The 22,123-nt window shown below is 32.8% G+C and overlaps 1 protein-coding gene across 1 annotated transcript; it reads left to right on the forward strand.

The window, feature by feature from the left end:
* The first annotated feature begins 256 nt into the window (after nt 1-256).
* On the forward strand, nt 257-10,750 carry LOC145668658 (actin 403-like). Its single transcript, XM_081736715.1, has 5 exons — nt 257-408; nt 1,776-1,924; nt 2,785-3,024; nt 7,893-8,031; nt 9,909-10,750. The coding sequence occupies exons 2-5, from the start codon at nt 1,799-1,801 to the stop codon at nt 10,532-10,534; spliced, it is 1,131 nt and encodes a 376-aa protein (XP_081592841.1). The 5' UTR covers nt 257-408; nt 1,776-1,798; the 3' UTR covers nt 10,535-10,750.
* Nucleotides 10,751-22,123: the final 11,373 nt, after the last annotated feature.

The raw sequence follows: 22,123 nt of genomic DNA on the forward strand, positions 1-22,123 counted from the left end.
GGTGACAAGATAATATTATTAACTTTTACCAGCTATTGTGTCGTTCCTCCCCTTTCTCCGTGTCTGACACTTAGCTTCGTCCTTCAAGGTCGTTAATTCTCAATCATACATAACGAATATGCTCTTTTGGCATTATTGGCGATGCGATGACTTTGGAATCGCCGTGAAAAGTAAAAACGTGCTAAGAATTTCTCTACGGAGAAAGAGGGGAAAGAGAGCGATAGCTTTCCATTGAATGTCTAGTCCACTTGCTTTGCGGCTGCCTTCTACTGACGAGGTCGGGGCCGCGTGACGTCATATAGCAAGGAGGGCACGTCAGCGAAGTGGAGTGTAGCGGTTGGGTATTTAGACGGGGGCGGCAGCAGTCATCGCTACAATTGCCTTTCGGACTTCACGTAGTACAGACAGGTGTGTGTGCTTCTCTCGCATTATAACAATTTGTTACTTGGATCAAGTGCTTTTGTGGATTTTCGTTATATAGCATTCGAGTTATCAGTGTTCAGTGTTTATTCTGAAGTACGAGAATTGTGAAGTTATATAAAGACGTGCTTGGCTTGTGACACCCAATTTAACAAGTGCAATCACATTTTGGATTTTCTTTCCGGTGTTAAAGAGTGAGGATAATTATTAGATATAAATGTTCATACAAGTGCATTGATATATATTTTTTATGGTTCATTCTTCAGCTATGCAATTTGTGAATTCTTTTAAAGTGCTATTTTGTGTGTAATAACCGAGCTTCAATGTGCTTATTAATACAACAATTTTGATGGATGATATTACAACAGTTACTTTAAAAAAAAAAAGTTTTAAATAACTCCATACAGATCACTGCTCGTAATACACGTAAGATATTTGTGATCACAGCAGTCTCGCCTTTCATGCGGAAGTCCCGGCTTTAATTCACGGTGGAAGGATAAATATGGTTCGGACCCCACAGTAAACGATACGTCCAGGTCTCATTGTAGCATCTGAGAAGTGACGTTCAACTCAAAACAAATAAGCAGAGATTTTTTTTTTTTTCGATATTTATTAGCGACCGAGGCTTGATTTATAATTCTGAAATATAGATTCATTTCAAGTAAATTTCTTGGCTATATGCTTGAAGAAAGAGAATTTTGGATGCCCTCGAGTATTTTAGTAGCTATTACTAGTGTTGGCACTCGTGGATTTATCCTTTGTCGTAGAGTCGCTACTATTATTCTAAAACGTGTGATCGCAGAATGTTCGACTGATTTCGTGTCGTGTAAATTTATTCTAGTAGAAAAAAAAAATCATTACGTAGTTAAGTTATTAAAAAAATTGGAAGAGCCGGGTTTAATGTGACAATTTTTCTCTGAAAGGTAGAATTTGGTAGGGATTCCTACGACGCGACGAAACAGAATTTTCTTAACAAAATTCGAGTCTAGACACAGCTTTTCCAATAGAGGAATAGACCTATACATTTTTCGAGTCGAGACATAACTTTTACAACATATTTTCGAGACGAGTCAGCCTCAAATCTTGGCTCTTGCGCATCTCTAAATTCTGATATCCCTAATACTTTAATTTTGTTTCTTAATAAAATAATCAGAGGATTAATTTTTTTAAAGTGTGTAGTTGATACTTTCTTTGCCTAGTAAAAGTATCGGAAGTTTGAATTTCTAACATTTTAATTATTAAAAAAAAAAATCAATTTACGAAAATTCTGTTCATAAGTAAAACTACATTTCAATTATATATTCAAATGTAAGTGTTATGGGATTAACGTTTTGCTGTTTTTTTCTCTTTCGCAGTCAAAATTTAAACAACTTCCATCATGTGCGACGACGATGTTGCAGCTCTTGTTGTGGACAATGGTTCCGGAATGTGTAAAGCCGGTTTCGCTGGGGATGACGCCCCACGAGCTGTGTTCCCATCCATTGTAGGACGACCTCGTTATCAGGTAAGTGATTAACTATTTTATTTCTTTCTCTATTAGGAAAAAATATCACTATACTTCAATTTATAAAAGATACTAAAAGTGTTTTTATAAAGTACTTGAATATACATAGAAATGATGTATATAAACTTTTCTGTATATCATAATAATAAAAGGAGTTATTTAGAGGAAGTTTCTATAGCATATTCTAAATATGTTAGTTATATTGTTAACTTAATACTGTTTTGATAATCATGTCGGATTTTATTAGGGAAAAAGTTTCGAAGGAAGTTGATTCAATTTTAAAGTGCAGATTTAAAGTGCATGTACTATAATTCTTTCAATACAACGACTTAGCTGCTTCAACTTAACCAGGAAGCGAGAGTTTCACTCTTTTTAAATTCAAAGTTGTATATTTAAAATTAACGATGTTGAATACCTGCGCCATATTAGATTTTAATCCATTGACTTATATGAGAGAGTTATTTTTCTTTCTTTCTTTTTAATGAACTGGAATTTTAATTGTTTGATTTTACGGATTATTTCTTCAAGGTTAATTTATCCAGACTTGAAGTAGTCCGTAAAATCACATCATTTAAGATTTGAGTTCGTTTGTAAGGAAGTAACAAAATAGTTTTTCCATATAAATGATTTTTTTTTTTTTTTTTTTTTTTTTGAAAAACAAAGATGACATAGGTGCGTACCGTTGTTAAGTAGAATTCTATATTATGATTACTGAGAGGTGGCGTACTTGGGGGGGAGTGGGGTTCGGCGTTTTAAATTTTCTTCTTGAGCAAGATAATGACAATCAATGTTTTAGAATATCATATCTCAAAATTTTCATTTCTTTATATTAAATTTTCCTTAAAATTGTATTTTTACAGGGTATTATGGTAGGCATGGGACAGAAAGACAGTTACGTAGGTGATGAGGCTCAGTCCAAGAGAGGTATTTTGACTGTCAAATATCCCATCGAACACGGCATTGTAACAAATTGGGACGATATGGAAAAGATCTGGCATCACACCTTTTACAATGAACTTCGAGTTGCCCCAGAAGAACACCCTGTTCTCTTAACAGAAGCTCCACTTAATCCTAAGGCCAATAGGGAAAAGATGACACAGGTAAGGCTCATTTTGAATTTCAGTTGTTCGAAAGTAAAACTTGCAAAATTCTATTATTGCCAGAATTAGATTAACATGTTGGTAATTTATTGAATTTGAAGTTAATGCGATTCAGAATTTATATATTTATTACCTATTTATGTATAGATAGGCAGGAAATCTGTTCATAATTAGGCATTTGTGTGTGTGGGGGGGGGGGGGATGTCTTTGGAGAAGGATTCAAGTTTACGATGTTCCCGATTTTCAGTTGTTTATATATTAAAATGTCTCTTAACTAGTAACGAAAATATTCTAAATCTTAACAGTTCCTACTTTTTCAATTATTACTTGCTTCACAACTATTGATTGTTAATACCAGGTTATTCTAAATTACAATTAGATCCGTCTTTTGTCAAGTTCATTACCGTCTGTCTACAGGAGAGTAGAAATGGACTGATTACGCGTGTGTGTTTTGTTTAGTAAGATGTTAATTGTGCAGGGACATTGCTTGACCCTCCTCCTTACGTTTTTTTCTTTCTTTCTTTCTTTTTTCTTTTTCTTTTTTTTAAGAATCCGTAAATTTCTAGTAAAGTCTCAATAATACAAGGTTATATTATCTATAGTCCTCGCATGATATGATATACAGGGTGTTTCAAGACAACACTGATAACGTTTAGGATGTGATTCCTGACATCAAGATAAGACAAACTATAGACCAACCTGGGTGCACAAATACTTCCTTTCGGACTTGTGGGCTGCCGGAAACATGAAAAAAATGAACTTTAAAGGCCCATAACTCCAAAACTATGGGACGTACCGTTGTCGGGTCAAGACTTCACTTACGAACTGATATGCGAGCTATCCAAAGATACACGTTTCAGAATCCTGCGGTACTTCCGAAACAATTTTTATAGAGGTAGTTGGTTAGAACTTCAAATTATATACCCGTAGCCAAACACCCTCTATAAAAGTTGTTGTGTGAATACCTTAGGATTCTGAAACGCGTATTTTTGGATAGCACGCATATTAGTTCCTAAGTGAAGTCTTGACCCGACTACGGTAGGTCCCATAGTATTGAAGCTATAGACCTTTAGAGTTCATTTTCTTATGTTTTCGGCAGCTTAAGTCCGAAAGGAAGCATTTGTGCACCCAAGTTGGTCTATACTTTTTGTCTTATCTTGGTGTCAGGAATCACCTCCCAAACGTTGTCGGTGTTGTTTTGAAACGCCTTCTATATAGCCTAACCCAAACCTTTTTTTTTTTTTTTTTTTTTTTTAATGTAGGTGCCCTTTCTTTATTTCCGTTTTTAGTGCTCCTTGACATTTCCTTCTACTATTTCAAAATGTTTTTCTGTTTCCTTCTTCAAAGATTGTAGATTTCACATAATTTTGTTCATATTAACTTTTTCAAGCTTTTCACGTTAGAAACTCAATGGGGAATTTATTACTTTATTTTCGGATGGGGAAAAAACGAATGAAATGGGATCTCTTAGTTTTACGTCCCATATGGGGACGCGCTGACTCAATGGTAGGGCGCCCGCCTCTAGTGCAAAGGGTCCCTGGTTGGATACTAGACCATGTGAGTTTGTGATGCACAACGTCGTGTAGGTTTTCTCGAGATTCTCCTGTTTCCTCCCACATTCTCATTTTATCAATTCCTTTCATAAGCCCAGTAACCTGAAAGTTTTCTTTTTTGGTAGGAAATTGAATGCCCCACGGATACAATATTGTTTACTTCCACATAATATGAATTAGGTATGAACCAGGAACCCCTGACATCAGAGATGAGTGTTGTGCCACAGTGCTCCTATTTTCAGGTGTAATATAATCACTTATTGTTAAAATGGATAGAAGAGAAGAAGTGGCAATGGTTATTTGGAGGGAATAGAACAACCATTCACTTAACAAAGTAAACACTGAAATCTAAGTACACATAGCCTGTTTATTTCAAGAGTGACATAACTCAAAATTCTTAATTTTTCTGGAGAAGCATTTGGAAGTTTTGAAACTTATTGAAAAAGGCTTGACGCAAGAACGACAAAAGTGCTCCCTAACGCCCAGTTTTGGAAGCACATCTCTGGAATTAGACATTAAGAAATTAAGATTAGCCTTCATTTTCTACCCACAAGCCAGTAAGGGCGATTTTTGAGTTATGTCACTTTTGAAATAAACAGGTAACATTATTATGATGGATAATAGTGCATGTTCTAGCCATTATATGTGAAGTTCTGGGTCAGTTGGGGGTGCAAAGGGCTTTGACAATAATAATAATAATAATAATAGTTCATCCATACAAATTGTATCTATATGATTCCGGTAGGACACTGTTTTTTTTTTTTCTTTCTTTTTTTTATTATCATCAGAAAAAAACAAATATATAGGCAAAATAGATGTAGTTTTAAGAATGAAAGCTAGAAGTAACTTTGATTTTTTGAAAGATATATATTTAGTTCACTTGTAAAAATTAGTTTAGTGCTTAGCTGTTACTTCTTTTGTTCTGAGTAATTGTCATAGGTATGCATTTTTCAAGTAAAGATATTAGAAAAGAGAGAGGGAGAGAAAACAATTTCATATATCCTATTTCATATATTACTTTAAATATATTTCAACTTTTTACCAGTCCGATAGAGCTTCATTATGTATGCATAACAAGTTTTGCTGCAAAAGGAGAAGGTGGTTGAATTCTCCGAATGCCTCAATGAATGGGTCAATGTTAGCATAATATCGTACGTAATACGATGAAAGTGTTAACCTTGACAATGGCCGTGAACTCTTTAATTTCCTTCTAGGAAGTGCAGCTGCTTTTCCATGTGAAATTAAGAACTAATAAATATAATGGTTATGAAATTATTATTGTACCGAAATGTCTTTGAGTACTCAGTAATGCAAATAATGCTTTCGTTAGTAGACATGCGATAACAGTAATGAAGTCATTACTTACGATTATGTAAGAACTGCGAAACAAAACTGAATTTTAACACTTTCCTTAAACTTTATGAATTCTTGACTTCCTGAGTTTAATTGAGCGTTTAATGGCGTTCTTTATATCTAACGAGAGAGAGAGAGAAAGAAAGGAGAAGAAAGGAAAAATTGAATTCCTTATATACGTTAGTCTCAGAACTTCTGCTCGCTATGAAAACTATAACGTGCTGTTGGGAAGGGAATCAGCGAGTCTGTACAACTTTGGTATAGTTGTTCGTGTGATTCCGGGTCTGATTCCTGGTAGACTAGTTTCTCTAAATCTACGGAGAGAAATGTGGTCGGACTTTCTAAATTTTCTATATAGCCCTACCTGTAAATTAGTCTGTTACTATGTAAAAGTAATATAAATTCCTTGAACATGGTGTCAAAGAAATCTATTTGGTCATTCTGATGTTCTATTGCCTCAATACCTCGAATAACTATTTCTAGCTGCCAGCTCGCAAACATTAATGGGAGGTAAAGATAAGAAATAGATAAATAATAAGGAAAGAAAATCATTAAAATTAATGCATGCTGTAATAAAGAAAGCATATTTCTTCACGCTTGTATGTTGGAATTTAGTGAGATTGGAAGGTATGACTGGGGCAGAGGGGTAGGTGCGAAGCATAACATATAATTTGCTAAGATTACTGTGACCTGTAGTTTGTGATACACAAATCTTGCATTTTGTAATTACAGTTAATTATATGATCTTTATAGTAAAAGAAATAAGTTGCTACCATTCTTGTTTTCATGTATAATTAAAAAAAAGTAAGGCTATCAATTATATCATGATGTATTTAAACTTAACTTTTTAATACATTTTTTTTTCTGGAAATATGGTCCACATTAGAAATAAAAACTTTTTTGGTGAGATTTTAAGTTTCCTTCCGATTCAATGGACCAATCTCATACTCCTTAAATGCATGAATAATTGTCGGAGGGAAGTCTCGTATTAGCAGTTCATATGTATATTGATACAAGATGCTTGCAAGATCAAGATTAGAGTTCAGTGTAGTGATTTTGGAATAGTATAGGTATAACATTGGCAAACAAAATTGAATCAGTACAAAAATGTTTTATTAGGCTACTATGCCATAAAATGAATAGAGATTACTACTCACGTAATTACGAATATTGGAAACCATTTTGGAGATTACAAGCATTAAATGACAGGAGAGAGAAACAAAAGAGGATGAAAAGAGATTTTATTCAGAAAATACTAAACAATAGATATAGTGAATATTGCTTGCATAATATAGGTATAAGGGGTACCAATGTATAATACGAGAAATGGATCTACGTTAATTCCTTTGAATCCAAAATCTGAAATTTTAAGAACAATGACAAATTCTTTTATTTTAGTTTTTCAGTACAGTAGCATGAATTTTAGTTTGTCAAAAATACTAGAAATAATATTTGTCAGTGTATCTATTTTGAGACTAAAAATATTTGGTATTAATTTGACAAGGAATTATTAATCCGATACATTTCAGGACCTAGGAAGAGAAAGGGCGAAGCCAAAAAATCGATTTTTTTTCCTCCTACCGGACAGGTCTAGACATCACAGATACCGCGTTTTGTCCTGGTTCGCCCTTAGTTTTCTTAGTTTCAAGATAAACGAAGATTCGCCCAATCTATTGTAATGTACTTGCAAAACTTTCAGCTTGATTTCCCAACATCCCGATTTCAGGATTCACTCTTTCTCTTCCAATACTAATCTTCTGATTTTATTTAATCATTGTTTTATTGTTCTGTAGGTAGGTTACACTGTATGCAATATGTGTTTATTTTTGTTTGATAAGGTACTGTATTTTTTGCCGGTAGGCTATTCATGGCACAGAAATAAACATTGTTATTTATTTATTTATTTATTTTATTTTATTGTGCCAATTGTGCACATTAACACCATATTTTCTGTTCTTGCAGATCATGTTTGAAACCTTCAATACCCCAGCAATGTATGTAGCAATCCAGGCCGTTCTCTCCTTGTATGCTTCTGGACGTACTACTGGTATTGTGTTGGACTCTGGCGATGGTGTCTCACATACTGTACCCATTTACGAAGGTAAATTAATTGTTCACTTAAATTACTTTGTCGCATAATATAACATAATGATCACTACTCTTGACCGTTTGATGGTAAGAGTAACATATTAGTAATGGTTTTCTATGTTTATAGTCTTGTATATGCTAAAAGCTCATTTAGTTTAATTTATTCTGGATTCCGAACCACCACTGGGAACTCAAGTCTTTTGTCGCTTGAATTGAGAAAATCAATAAGGAAAAGTTGATTGTCTGGTTCTGGTACTGTAACAAGGGTTTTAATATTAATAGTTGGAAAAAGTACAATATTTAAGTTTTTTCTTCACATTTAAGAACGTTCAGTTAATTCCATTTACTTGTCGATATCAACTATTATTATTCAGATTTATCACACTGTTAAGTGTCTTCTGTACACTCTCCCTATCCCTTTTCTGCGATTTTTTTCCAGATGATTTCTTGAGCTAGAAATTTGGGTGTAAAGTTAGACTTAATAATTGCAGGCACTCGTACAGTATATGAAAAATCAAGTAAACGGGTAATCACAAATTGAGACGAGTGGTAGTCAAAGCAAGCAAGTTCTCCTTCAAAAGTTACCAAAATTACTTGTATAAAAGCGGTTAGCTAGTTAAAAGACAGAAGCCAGAACATTACAGAAGGACGTTTTGGATAGTATTGTTTAGCTATAGTAGAATTAGAGATCCTATATCCCAAATTTGAATCCTCATGACTTTGAGACTAAAATGTGTAGGTCATAGTCGATCAAGTTTGGTAAAGTTTAGTTCTATAGCCTGACAAGCTATTTTCTATCCCTTATATCGATTTTCTTTAAAAGAAAAATCTGTTAAAAGGCAATATTTGAGAATGAAAATTTAGTTTGATAAAGGGAAGAAAATTTAATGACTAAGCTGGCGTATAATCTCGCTCAGTATACGTGTGCTTTACCACGTGATTTACCAGCAACTGATCAGTTCTATATATTTATTGAACTATCCCTCCAGCTTTGTATATGGAACACTTTTTTGCTGGGCGAACAGGGATCCATTCTCAGATCTCGGAGGCTAGTTAGTTGGATATGTTAACGAAAACCAAATTGTACACAAACAACCAATTGAGTATTATAATATTTTCTAATTTAGGATTATAAGTTTTAAAGGAAACAATTGCATTACGGTAATGATATCGTTGGGAATTCATTACATTATAACATTCCTTCATTATATGAATTCTCTGGACCTTGGACCTAGTCAGGAGGCCTATCTTATTAATGGTGACTTTGTTTTTAAAAACTTTTGATAAATGATGCAGTATACAGAAGCGTGACATTTCGATTGCTAACTATTTCAGAAAAAGTCAGAAATGCAAATATTTATTTAGTATAGTGTAAATATTTTTAGAAACTGAAATTATTCTATAATCCTTGAAAGATTTATACACCTTTTTTTTAAAGGATTAGTTTAAAGTTACAACATAAATTGCTGACCTAAACAACTTGTTTTAACTTCTATCTGCATGGTGTATCACATATGTCACGTATCATATTTTATTTATATCTGTAGTTGTCTTTAACATGGGTGCCTTATATCATGTCACAAGACACATTTGTACTTTGAGCCTTAATGCGGTGTAGTGTTTGGAGAGAAAAACTGAAACTAAAGTCTTAAAAATGATATGAATTTTTTCTCACGAGTTTTTGGTCAAAAGCTTATATATAATTTTTATTAATAATAATTGAGAGGAACGTGAAATCCTTGTATTTGAGCATTTTTCATATGTCAGATAACACGTAGAAAAGTAATTATTAAAGGCATGTGGGGTAAAAAACCATGCAGAAAGGGTTAAGTGAGTTTCTAATGTCCAAGATTAAATATTTAAAGTGTGTCTATTGGATCTTCAAAACAGGTTATGCTCTGCCCCATGCCATCCTCCGTCTCGACTTGGCTGGACGTGACCTCACCGACTACCTTATGAAGATCTTGACTGAGAGAGGTTACAGTTTCACAACTACAGCCGAACGAGAAATTGTCCGTGACATCAAGGAGAAGCTTTGCTATGTAGCCCTGGACTTCGAACAAGAAATGGCAACCGCTGCCTCATCTAGTTCTCTCGAGAAGTCCTATGAACTTCCCGACGGCCAAGTTATCACAATTGGTAACGAAAGATTCCGTTGCCCAGAAGCTCTCTTCCAGCCATCTTTCTTGGGTATGGAATCATGCGGTATCCATGAAACTACCTATAATTCCATCATGAAGTGCGACGTAGATATCCGTAAGGATCTGTATGCCAACACTGTCCTCTCCGGAGGCACCACTATGTATCCAGGAATCGCTGACAGGATGCAAAAGGAAATCACTGCCCTCGCTCCATCCACAATGAAAATCAAAATTATCGCCCCACCGGAAAGGAAATACTCCGTCTGGATCGGTGGTTCCATCCTGGCTTCCTTGTCGACCTTCCAGCAGATGTGGATCTCCAAACAAGAATACGACGAATCTGGTCCATCCATTGTCCACAGGAAGTGCTTCTAAATTCTTTTATTACCTTATGGGAAATCTCATCCAGTCTTGTACTTCTATTTTCTATGCTTTATTCGTGCGACACTATACTCCTGCCTTTTATTTCCGTAAAAGAAAATTGATCTGTTTCCGTACATCTGAAAAGGAATAAAGAAATCATTGCTGAAGTAATCAAACAAGAAAAAAAAAGTTCCACGAAAACTTAGAGAAAAAAACAAATGCTGAGGTGAAAGTTACCTGTTTTTGTGCACTTTTTGTATATAAATTATACGTTAGAGACATTTGAGGTGCTCCGCCCGGTAGAAGGGGCACCAAAATCCGGAGGGTGGCGAGATACATGAGTTTCTTTATATAAATAAATGAAAAAACGTTGAATTCGTCGACAAGCTCTATTCTGTCAGAATTCCACCCGATCTAAGCTCGTTGCTTCCTGCTATGCAATTATGAGGTCACGCCAAGCAAATTTATTTTATTATTTTTTTTAGATATGCCTCACCGTGACCTTGGAATTACATCCAAGAAGTGAACTTGCTATGAACATCAACCATTATGGCAATTGTATTTAACTAACTTATTTTTTTGTTCTGTTGTAGCATTCAAAAATAAAGTTTTTGGTATATAACAAGTAGTTTTCTTTCCACACACTTCCTGTAATTCTGTACTATAACTGAACATTGCACAGTTCGACTGTTATATTGGAATGTAAACAAAAATAAGTTATAATCCATAAGTGTATATGTAAGTTCAACAGATATTTTTCATAGTGAATACAATATTGTTCTTCCATGGATAAATTGGCACAGACTGTCAAGTTATTATTAAAACGTGATTGAAAGTAAGCATATCAAATTGTCAATTCTGTAATAGTTACATATCAAGCTGACTGATTATAAATAAGAAATGTTCATACATATTTCGTGAGTTTTTTTTTTTTTTTTTTTTTTTCGAAGGTAAACATAAATCAATTAAAATGGTTTGTAGTGTTTTATTTACTTTTGTATTAATTTAGCTGGTGTGTCGGAAAGCTACAAGTTTTCGAAACGCCACCACAAGTGTTTTGAAACTAAATAAAGTTCACAACCATTCTAATTGATCTGAGGAAAGAGATTTTACTGAAAATCAAGGGTTATACGAACTATTGTAGTGATTGCTGGTGGGGGAGGAGTTATTTAGAACATCATCAACGAAGCTATTCTTGTCTCAGTCATAGTGAAAGTCAGTGACCAAAGCATTCCAATACAGAACGATAATTCAGGACTTTAGATCAAACTATGACCATAAGAATTTCAAATTGATTGAATTCTATAACTTTTGCTAAAGTCCTTGCTTTCGTACGTACCTGTATTCTATATAGTCCTAACTAGGTGAGGTAAACTGATGCTTTAATTTTATAGTTAAGGTTTTCTCTTCTAGCATATACATTGGCACATTGCATGGAAAGTAAAGAATCCTATATTAAAAGTATCCACCTTGAAACAAAATGTAGGATGCTATTATGCTTTGTAACATGTCTGAAATAGCACTATGCAGTCTTTAATTTCAGTGGCGTGTAATTTAAGTAGTGCGAGATTTAGGATCTTTCAATTCTGGGCATCTCGACAGACATTTCCATTATATAATAATGGTTAAGGAAATAAGTTCATTGTCAATGGAACTGCTTGAAGAGCCATTTTATAAATAATAAGCTCTAAAGATGTTCAGCTTACTCTCCTGTCTTCTTTTACAGACTAATGAAATAATAATAATAAAAATAATCGTGGAAAGGTAAGAAAGAAGGTTTCGTGGGGATATGAAGAAGAAATGGATTACATAGATAGTAACTATATCATTAACCAAAACGTCTAGCTGTTTTTTTTTTTTTTATTCCGGTTTTACACGGTTTACAAAAATTTGTCTTTTACTGATTGGTGTCGAAAGAAGGAATAAGATTTAGAGCACATGCATTCTTAATTAAGGTTGAATTAACATCATTGATATCTTCAGTATCGTCACCAACCACGGAAGAAGCACAATGTGAAAATTTTAAGATACTTTGTGTTTTTAATTCCCATTGAGTTTTTTTGTGTGTCTTGGCAATGCTGATAGTAATCAGCAAATATTCGACAATTACTTTTTTTTTAAATCCGTGAAAAGTTAGAACAAAATGAAAACCTTTTGAGGTTATTAATAAAAGTTTATTCATTTTGATAATGAACGTATGAATGTAAGAATATACGTTTTTCTGCTTTTCTTTGAGTTTGTGAATTCTGTCACATTTAACTGCTGGGTGATAGTGACGTCAATTTTTTTGGTCTGCAAATCATAACCAGATACTGCTTTTCATATTCAACTAACATACTTTGATACAAAAGTATCTACACACTTATGTCGAGTTGAAAATAGACAAAATTAGACCTGCAAACAGAGATCTGTGTCAAAGATTACTTAAATCTTCGATATTGTTGCAAATCTTTATTGTTATTATTGTTGTTGAAAATTTTACAGTATCATTTTAAAAAATCACCCCATTTACTATCTAGCAGGAAATTAATAGCAAGAAACAGTGTATATTCCAATTATCTCCGAACAACTGTTAGATGCTTACTAGATGAAAGTATAAGTTGTATTAAAAGAATTGAGATATATCATTTACATCAGTAGCATTTTGTCTTGTGTATAAAAAACTGACGTGTCCCTTATATGAAGCAATATATGAAGCCCCTTATAATACTCGCTTACCAACAATAGAGCGAGAGTTTACAAATACAATCAGAGGTACCCCCACCAAGAGCTTGGACGCAATTCTCCCTCCCAAGAAAAAAATAAATAAATAAATAAAAAGAGTAGTAGAGGAATCCGGAATTTGTTATGACAAAACCAAGGTAACTTGCTCTGTAGAGTAAAAGTTATTGTTTCGGAACTATTACACTTCTTAAAACCATCATGGTATAATTCAAGTTTGGTTGTGCCATTTCAATGAAAATTTGTCCCCCCCCCCCCCAAAAAAAAAAACTCATAGATGTGACCTGCGCCCTAAAACACGCCTGTGGCACCCCTCCATACACTATAATAGATTCTCCGAAAATTCGGAAGTCGAAATAACGATACTTAAAAAAAAAAATTTAAAAAAAAAAAATCGAATAATACTCACGAATTAGATGTGTAAAGGTTCGTTCTTGCACATCTCCAAAGAAACAATATAACGTTATGGTATTGATGGTTTGGGTTAGTATTCTACATCTGAAAGGATAGAAAGAAATTACTATTCAAGTAACTAAAATCAACTTGTACGTATTTCTTTGGCGATCAAGTTTCTTAAATAGTCAATATTTCGAGTAGTTTCATCGACTTACCCCTCATCAGGATGGAAAAACAGGCTTATATTTTCAATGAAACAAAGTTGGCCACATGCTTGGTGGTAGAACTAAAGTAGAAATAGTGTAATTTTAAACCAATAGAAAACAGTACACAGTTACACTGACGAAACAGCTATTGTGGGAATCCAAAATACGCTGCTTCAACATTGAGAATTATATTTATTTTACACGGTGAAATACACTTCCCTAGTGTCTATTATTTGGTATCTTTAAAACATAATTTCTTCTTTATGATTGCCCTGCAGCACTATACAATCAACGTCAGCAAAATATAGTTACCAATAGGTAGTTGCTTTAACGAAACCCAACTGTAATCGGAGTCTTAAAGAAAGTCAAAACTGAAATAATATTTGATTATCCATTAAAATATACTTTCCTGGTGCTTTTTTCTCAAAACTACCAGTCTTGTAATACTAGTGTAAAAGTTCAAAATCAAATACCGTACGTATTTTATAAATGAACAACAAAATCATAATAAATTAGAGGTATTATCGTTAATATTTAGAAATGACTTGTTCTATGAGTCTAGTATTCGTATTTCATGATTTTTTTTAACAACTTTTAAAAAGGCATTACAAGACTAGTAGTTTTGAGAAATAGACCTCTAATCACTATTATACTATTTTCTCACGTTCCTAAACAATAATTTCTCATTAAGAATGCCTTGCGTCACTTTTCCATCCACATCGACAAAGCACCGAAGTGAGTTTAATGTTGCCAAATGTTTATTAACCCATATTGGTGGAGTTTGATCATTTTCATATATCAACACTTATGTATATAAGATAAATATCGTAAAATAGAGAATATAAAGAATTTGTACACTTCTGTTCACAAAAACCTAGAATCCCTTTCAGAGACTAAGTCTACAAAAGTGAGCCTAGATCCATCATAATTCCCACAGATCTGTACAGAGAGAATTGCATTTTTCCTCCGTTTTGTATATAGGCAGTAGATGCACGAAGTACTTGTGCCGACGGTAGCCAAGCTTGGTGAGGCACTGAGTATTCGTAAAGAACTTGTGAAACTTGAAGATCAAGGATTTGAAACTCGGTTTCAGATGTTTTTTATTTCTTTTTTAAACATGAAGATATGATGAAGTAATTAAAAGGATACTATTTGTTGCACATGTAAATTTCAAATTTAATGCAATGGTATTTATTACTTATATTGCCTTTTTTTAAAAAAATAAAATAAAATAATTCCAAAGAAATATTTATACATAAGTAAAAATAGAACAGAGTAATCAGTGACACTTGGATGGGTGTGAAATTAGACTAAAATAAATACAAATAAGCATGTAATTAGAAGTTTATACGCCAAACTAGTTTCACATCTGATAAAGTACATTTCTACTGAAAATATATTTGATAACCAATTAATCATACAATACTGACAATTTTCTTAAAAATATATTTTAGATAAAGTATACACATTACAATGAGGGTAACATTATTTTCCTTACTACCACGAATATAGATAGCCATCACTAATTGTAAAACGAAAAGTTATGTTTCCAGCTTTTGGGAAGAATTTCCATATCCTTTTCGACTTGTCGTAAATGATTGTCCGATATGAATTTTTAAAATATTTGGTAATGTGCTAATGAAAAGGGGTACGAAGTTTCCACAAGTAAGAAACAATAAATCTTTGTTGTGGCTTAACGTGTGAATGAAAAGTTTGAGAAAACCGTTAAGAATATTAACGTTTAGCATTGTTTGAGATTTGTCTCCTCCCATTTTTGTTTCTCTTTGGAATGTAGCGGAGCGGTCACGGATATTTTTAAAACATCGTTAACAGTCTCAGTTGGCTACCCTTGGTTAGATCAGCGGCTGGTAATATAAAGTGCGAATGTCATTGGTATGATCTGAAAAGGCCAAGAAGAGCAAGAACGATGAAAAATATAAACAAATCGAAGTTTCAAATTTCTGGCACAATTCAATTATTCAATCACCTCAGTCTTAACAATTATAAACATTTTCAACACGAAAATTGGAAACAGACATTGGATATTTCGGGGTTTTGTGGAAAATGTGCCTAAATCCGCCCTCAACTTACATTGTCATAATTTGTTTTTCTTGAACATATAAAAAAAAAAACCTCCTAATTTTTTTATATGTTAAAGAGTAACACCAGAGCTACTTATTTAGAAAATTTGAGGTTGGTGTTAGGTGGGCCTTTTTCAGAAATACTTGCCAAATTTTGGCATTATTTTTTCTTCTTTTTTCTCTTTGATGGTATGCTTAACCCCATTTGTGAAGTTCATTACTACAATGCTTTAATTGCTACAAATTCTAAGATTGTTTTAGTGAAAACTATTTTCAAATAGCTTCAACCTCTCCAGAGCTCTAGCGGTTTTAGTACTTTAAGTCGAAGGCGTGCTTAGGTGTTTTTTGTACAAAAACCCCAAACTTCGAATGGCTCTTACAGCTGTCCCCTTTGAGGTAGAACTATAAAATTTGGCAGGTATGCTATGTTTGGATACCACAACATTTATACAAAATTTGAAGAAAATCTAAACCACATGAACCACCTTGATTTGTTGATTTCATATGGAATGGCCCTTGAATTAGTAAATCCCTTATTTATTACTGATGTCATATCATATATATGTGTGTGTGGGAGGGGGGTAAGGCATTATTGTCTCATTTTGAATATTGCACCTTCAGACTCTACGTTCTGTTGGCGTAGTTTTATCCCTCCCCCCCAATATAAATTATCTAATTCGCACACTGAATAGAACAGCATTACCCTCTTCTGAATACTCTCCTGTAATATACTTAGTAATATCTACCCTGCAAAGCGATGAACTTACCTGCCTGTATGGTCAATGTTACCAATTATCATTTAAAGTTATTTTGCAGTTGCTGAGTAAATTACTTAATGTTATTTTTTTCTCTATTTAAATATGTTTCGCTTTCACTTGATTGTTAAATGTGTGATATTATTATTATTATTATTATTATTATTATTATTATTATTATTATTATTATTATTATTATTATTATTATTATTATTATTATTATCGATCGCTTCTCGGTCTTTGGCCCCATGGTTGCTCTATTATCATAGGATTTCCTCATTTCCTCAGTTTCTGGCAATTACCATCTTAAGCGACTGCCCCTTCCTCCTAGAGAGCCAGAGATATTTTTTTTTCTTTTAACTTTGGCCGGTTGGGGTTGGTAACACTGTGAGCAGTTAGTCAGCCATTCACAGTGATTACGTTGTTCGGTCGTGCTACAGTGTTTGTGTGCTGCAGTAGGGCTCTCGGTGGCTAAAAAGAGAACTCTACATCTTTCCTTTCTTTTCCAACTCCAGCTAACAATTGAAGGGTCGTGAGGTCTTCATTTCTTTTAGATCCTCTGTCAGGTCGAGAAGCGTCTTTTTTTGAATTCATTAATTTGTCTCCACTCTGGCCAGGGAGTGTGAATTTTTTATTTGCTTTTGTTGTTCTTTTTAGTATTTATGTGTTGCTGTGTATGGTAGGCAGAAGACAGTAAGATGTATTTTATGTTCGAGCAAAAGTCATTTATCTTGTTTTGAACAATATAATGATGGACACATTGTTCATATAAATGATTACAAGTGTAATATTTGTGTTCTGAAATTGAAAATTGGCCAAGATTGTTCTCCTGGGGTGGCCGGAGGTTCAACTCTGGGTAAATCAACTGATGATTTAGCAAATGTGCAAACGAAAGAAAATTATTTGTGTTCTAGATGTAAAGGATCATTTACTGATCTTGAATCTATATCTAAGTTGTTTGAACAGGGTATAAACAGAATAAGACTAGAATTAGAACATGAATTTGGCATAATAAAGGAGGAGCTTGATCTTTTGAAAAAAGAGAACTTTGAATTAAAGAAGTTACTAGTAAAGAAACAAGTTGGAAGTGAAACAATTTTATTTAAAACGAATGATGAACCTGTATTAGATGTAAACGATAAAAATCAATTCCTTGCATTAGCAATAAGGAATGAAGGTAACAAGAATGAAGGTCTCCCTCAGTCCTCTCAAATTTGGACTCAGGTAATTTCAAGAAATAAAAAAGGTATACAAAGTGAATCAACTAAAACTGTACAAGATAAATCAAATTTAAGAAAGGAACAGAGAAAACTAAAAATGGGATTAAACAATTCCAATTTGGTTACTAATTTAAGAAAAAAGGCATTATTTGTAACTAGGTTCAATCCCTCAGTTGAGGTAAAAGAAGTTGAGAGTATTGTAAAACAACTTAATGTAACTGAAGTGACTTGTACTAAATTGAAAACAAAGTATGATTCTTACTCTTCCTTCCATGTTGAGGTAAACGAACAACACTTGTCTGTTATAAGTGATCCTGAGGTGTGGCCTAGACGTCTTTTAATTGGTCCTTTCTTTGGAAAATTACGGAATCAGAATGAACTTCCTAGGAATACTGATTCTCATGCTAAGCATGGACAGTCTTAAAATTTGGTACCAGAATGTTCGTGGATTGCGTATTAAAAGTAACGAGTTCTTGTCCTCAATTTCTAGTTGTGACTATGATATTGTGGCCGCAACCGAAACTTGGTTATCTGAAATTCATGATGATCGGGATTATTTCCCAGATACTTATACTTGCTTCAGAGCGGACAGGTGTTATAGTGAAGAAAGTGGTGATAGAGGAGGTGGTTCTTTAATTGCTGTCAGAAATAACGGTTAGGTGTTTCGAAGATATGATTTAGAAAGTGTAAATGAATGTGTCTGGATTGAACTTAGGTGTAAGTCAACTAAAAATCTTCTAATCTCTTGTGTATATTTTCATCCAACATTTCCTCTTGAAGTATTTGAGAACTATCTAAATTGCATCTCCAGTAAACTTAACCTGTTAAAAAAATGATGTATTAATTTTTGGAGATTTTAATATATCTAAAATAGATTGGTTAAATATAGAACCTTTACCAGGAATACACTATTACTCTAAAGTCAGGTTTTAGTTATTGTCAACTTTTTTGGATAATACGAATCTAAGTGTTGAACCAGCAGTATCTTATTTAGACTTAGTTTTAACTAACGCATCTATAGTGTGGGAAAGACACGATGAGTATATGGTGGCTCCTGATGTACACTAATTATTCAATTGTAACTAAATTATTTTTATCCAGTGTTTGTAAAGTATATGAGTCCACTGAAAGATTTTTATATGCTAAAGGTAACTATTTATTCTTGTATCTTCAAATTGCTTGTATCTTCATTTTAGGAAAATAGAAAATGGTCTTACAATTGCCCCTGAAAAGTTTTGGAAATATGTAATGGTTAAAAAAATAAGGTAATATCTGGTATTATTGGCAATGATGTTTTGTTGACTGATGATAGTAAGTTGACTGAAAAGTTTGCCAACTATTTTTCATCGGTCTTTCAAACTTTCTCGGTTAGCGCTACTAAAAATCAATGTTCATTTGAAGAATTTGGTCAAGTTAAACCCCTAGAAATTACTACTCAACATGTATTGGAAGCTATCAGAACTTTAAAGATTAAATCGTCAAGTGGGATAGACGGAATTCCAGCTTTCATTGTTAAGGGAATAAGTGAAACAATTGCATCAATATTGTCTTCTTTGTTTAATTGGAGTTTATCCACCTGTAATTATCTTGATATATGGAAATTGGTTTCTATAACACCCATACCTAAAACTAATGGAAAGTCTATTAATGATTTTCGACCAATCTCTTTAATGAAGGTAATTCCGAAAATCTTTGGGAAAATAATCTATAAATATGTTTATAATAAAGTAAAGAATGACATTAACATAAACCAACATGGATTTATGACTGGTAAATCTGTAATAACTAATTTAGCAAGTCTTATGCATTATACGCTTCCAGTTATTTGGGCTAGTGGTCAAGTTGACGTTATTTACTTGGACTTTTCTAAGGCATTTGATAAATTACCACATCACTTATTGATAAACAAATTGAAAAGATATAACTTGCCTGACTGTGTTATTGATTGGTTGACTTCATATTTAAATGAAAGGAAATTTGTGGTAAAATATAAAGGAAAACTGTCTGCTATTCATAGTAATACCTCCGGGGTACCCCAGGGTTCTAATCTTGGACTTCTATTCTTTTTGCTGTATTTTAATGACATTTGTGTTGATTTAATTTGTAAATATCTGTTATGTACTGATGATATTAAAATTTTCAGTCAAATTAAATCCAAACAAATTCAAGATATTTTGCAAAAAATATAGATATCATAGTGAAATGGTCCGAAGAGAATTCCCTACCCCTGAACTTTAATAAAACGCAAGAAATAACATTTTCGAGGAAAGTTAACCCTTCCATCTACAAATACACGATAGAAAATCAAAATATCCAATTCGTTAAGCATGTTAGAGATTTAGGAGTAATATTAGATGAAAAATTGCTTTTTCAGAAAAATCTTCAGGTTGTAATCTCCAAAACTAGGAGGAATTTAACAATGCTCAAATTGTTATGTCGAAACTTTACTAATATTAACACCTGCAAAATTCTCTATATGTGCAATGTTAGGTCTCATCTTGAATATTGTACGGTAATTTGGAATAGTGAAGCAAAATATTTTAGTTCTTCGACTGGATCAGTTCAAAATTCATTCCTAGCCTGGTTAAAATGAAAGTTTAAAGAAATAGGAGAGACGAGCATGTCAGACATAAGGGTGGATCTTAATCTTACCCTTCTGTCTGGCAGGCGTCGGCTCTTTGCTTTGAAATTTTTTCATGTAATTCTGCATGGAGATTTTGTTCTTGAGAACTTTTTCTCTTTAAAAAATCCTCAAAGAAACATTAGGAAATTTGTTCCGTTTATTAGTAAATATCTAATTAGGTCTTCAATATATAAAAGTATAGAAACAGCTAATAACTTTTATTCTGTTCTTGATTTCTTTCATAAAAGTTTCAAGAAGGTGCGTGAATTATTTTTTTAATTTTTTAAATAAAGTATGAAATGTCTCAGTATTTTTAGGCTTGCAACTGATTGTCTTAATTTTGTTTTGTATATTCACTAAATACTGTATGGATTTGTTATATATATATATATATATATATATATATATATATATATATATATTTTATATATATATATTGTATTTTTTCTTTTAATCAAATTGTAAGAACCCTTTTAATTATGAACAGATACACATGTTTGTTTCTTATTTTTATTGTATTTCTGGAGGCCATTTTTGTAAAGTTTGTAAGGTGCCATTTGAAAGATCCTTTTGTTTTGTTAGTTTTTTTTTTTTAATTCTCTCGTCTTTTATTTTCCTATCATCTTTTCTTTTCTCCTATGCTTAATTCCTTCTTTACTATGTATACTGCACTGCACTTTTTTTTATAAACTTGGTCATGGATTTTTTATTTGTGTCATATGTAATTTTCTTTTTTTAAATACTTATTTTATTTTCGTCATTATTACTAACCTTATGAATCAGTGTATTTTACTTGATGTGTTTAACTTAGAAATATTTATTTTCAATTTGTAATAGCAGCTACATAGTATCTTTTTGAACTCTTTTTTCCTTTCAATATTTTGTAAACTGTTGCAACTACATGGTAAATAATAATAATCTATTTTTGAATTTTATACTGTATACTTATCCTATATGGTATACCTTTTCTATATGCATGTTAATTATGCTTATTTTTTTACTATTGTTATTTTTGTATTTCCCAGTTTGTAACAGATATTGTATGTTTTTACGTTCTTTTTCTGAATTAATATTTTATACATTTCACCTATTTTTGTATAATCAGTTGTATGTTGTTAATTCTATTTGCATGCGCCCTATGCTTGTAAAAACATTTTTTTTTCTTTGGGGCAATTGTGCCTGTAATGCTGTTTGCTTCAAAATAAACATATTTCAAACATTATTATTATTATTATTATTATTATTATTATTAATATTAATAATAATAATAATAATAATAATATATGATTCAGGACGTCATTATTTTGCATCGTGCTTCATCTCTAATAGAAAGAAATTTTTCTGAGGCTTAATTTATTAGAACAAAAAAAAAAAAAATCTAAATACTGAAAGAAGCAACCTTGACAAAGATTGGGATAACATTACTACAAAGTTTGTTTACAAAACTTAAATAACCAACATAAAATACGATCTCTTTTATTTCCGCAAGGCTGCGGTAGCTCAGTGATAGAGCGTTCATCTCTGGTGCATGGGGTCCTTGGTTCGATCCCAGCTCGTGTCAAATGAGCTTTGTGGTGGACAAACACCGTGTGCGTGGGT

This window comes from Thermobia domestica, chromosome 13 (assembly GCF_964235325.1).
Source record: "Thermobia domestica chromosome 13, izTheDome1.hap1.1, whole genome shotgun sequence".
Taxonomy (NCBI): domain Eukaryota; kingdom Metazoa; phylum Arthropoda; class Insecta; order Zygentoma; family Lepismatidae; genus Thermobia; species Thermobia domestica.

Excerpts from the sequence above, each read along its gene's own strand:
- LOC145668658 (XM_081736715.1), top strand. The coding sequence starts at position 1,799 with ATGTGCGACGACGATGTTGCAGCTCTTGTTGTGGACAATGGTTCCGGA. Across the intron at positions 1,925-2,784 it reads TAGGACGACCTCGTTATCAG|GGTATTATGGTAGGCATGGG; the intron begins GTAAGTGATTAA and ends GTATTTTTACAG. Across the intron at positions 3,025-7,892 it reads ATAGGGAAAAGATGACACAG|ATCATGTTTGAAACCTTCAA; the intron begins GTAAGGCTCATT and ends CTGTTCTTGCAG.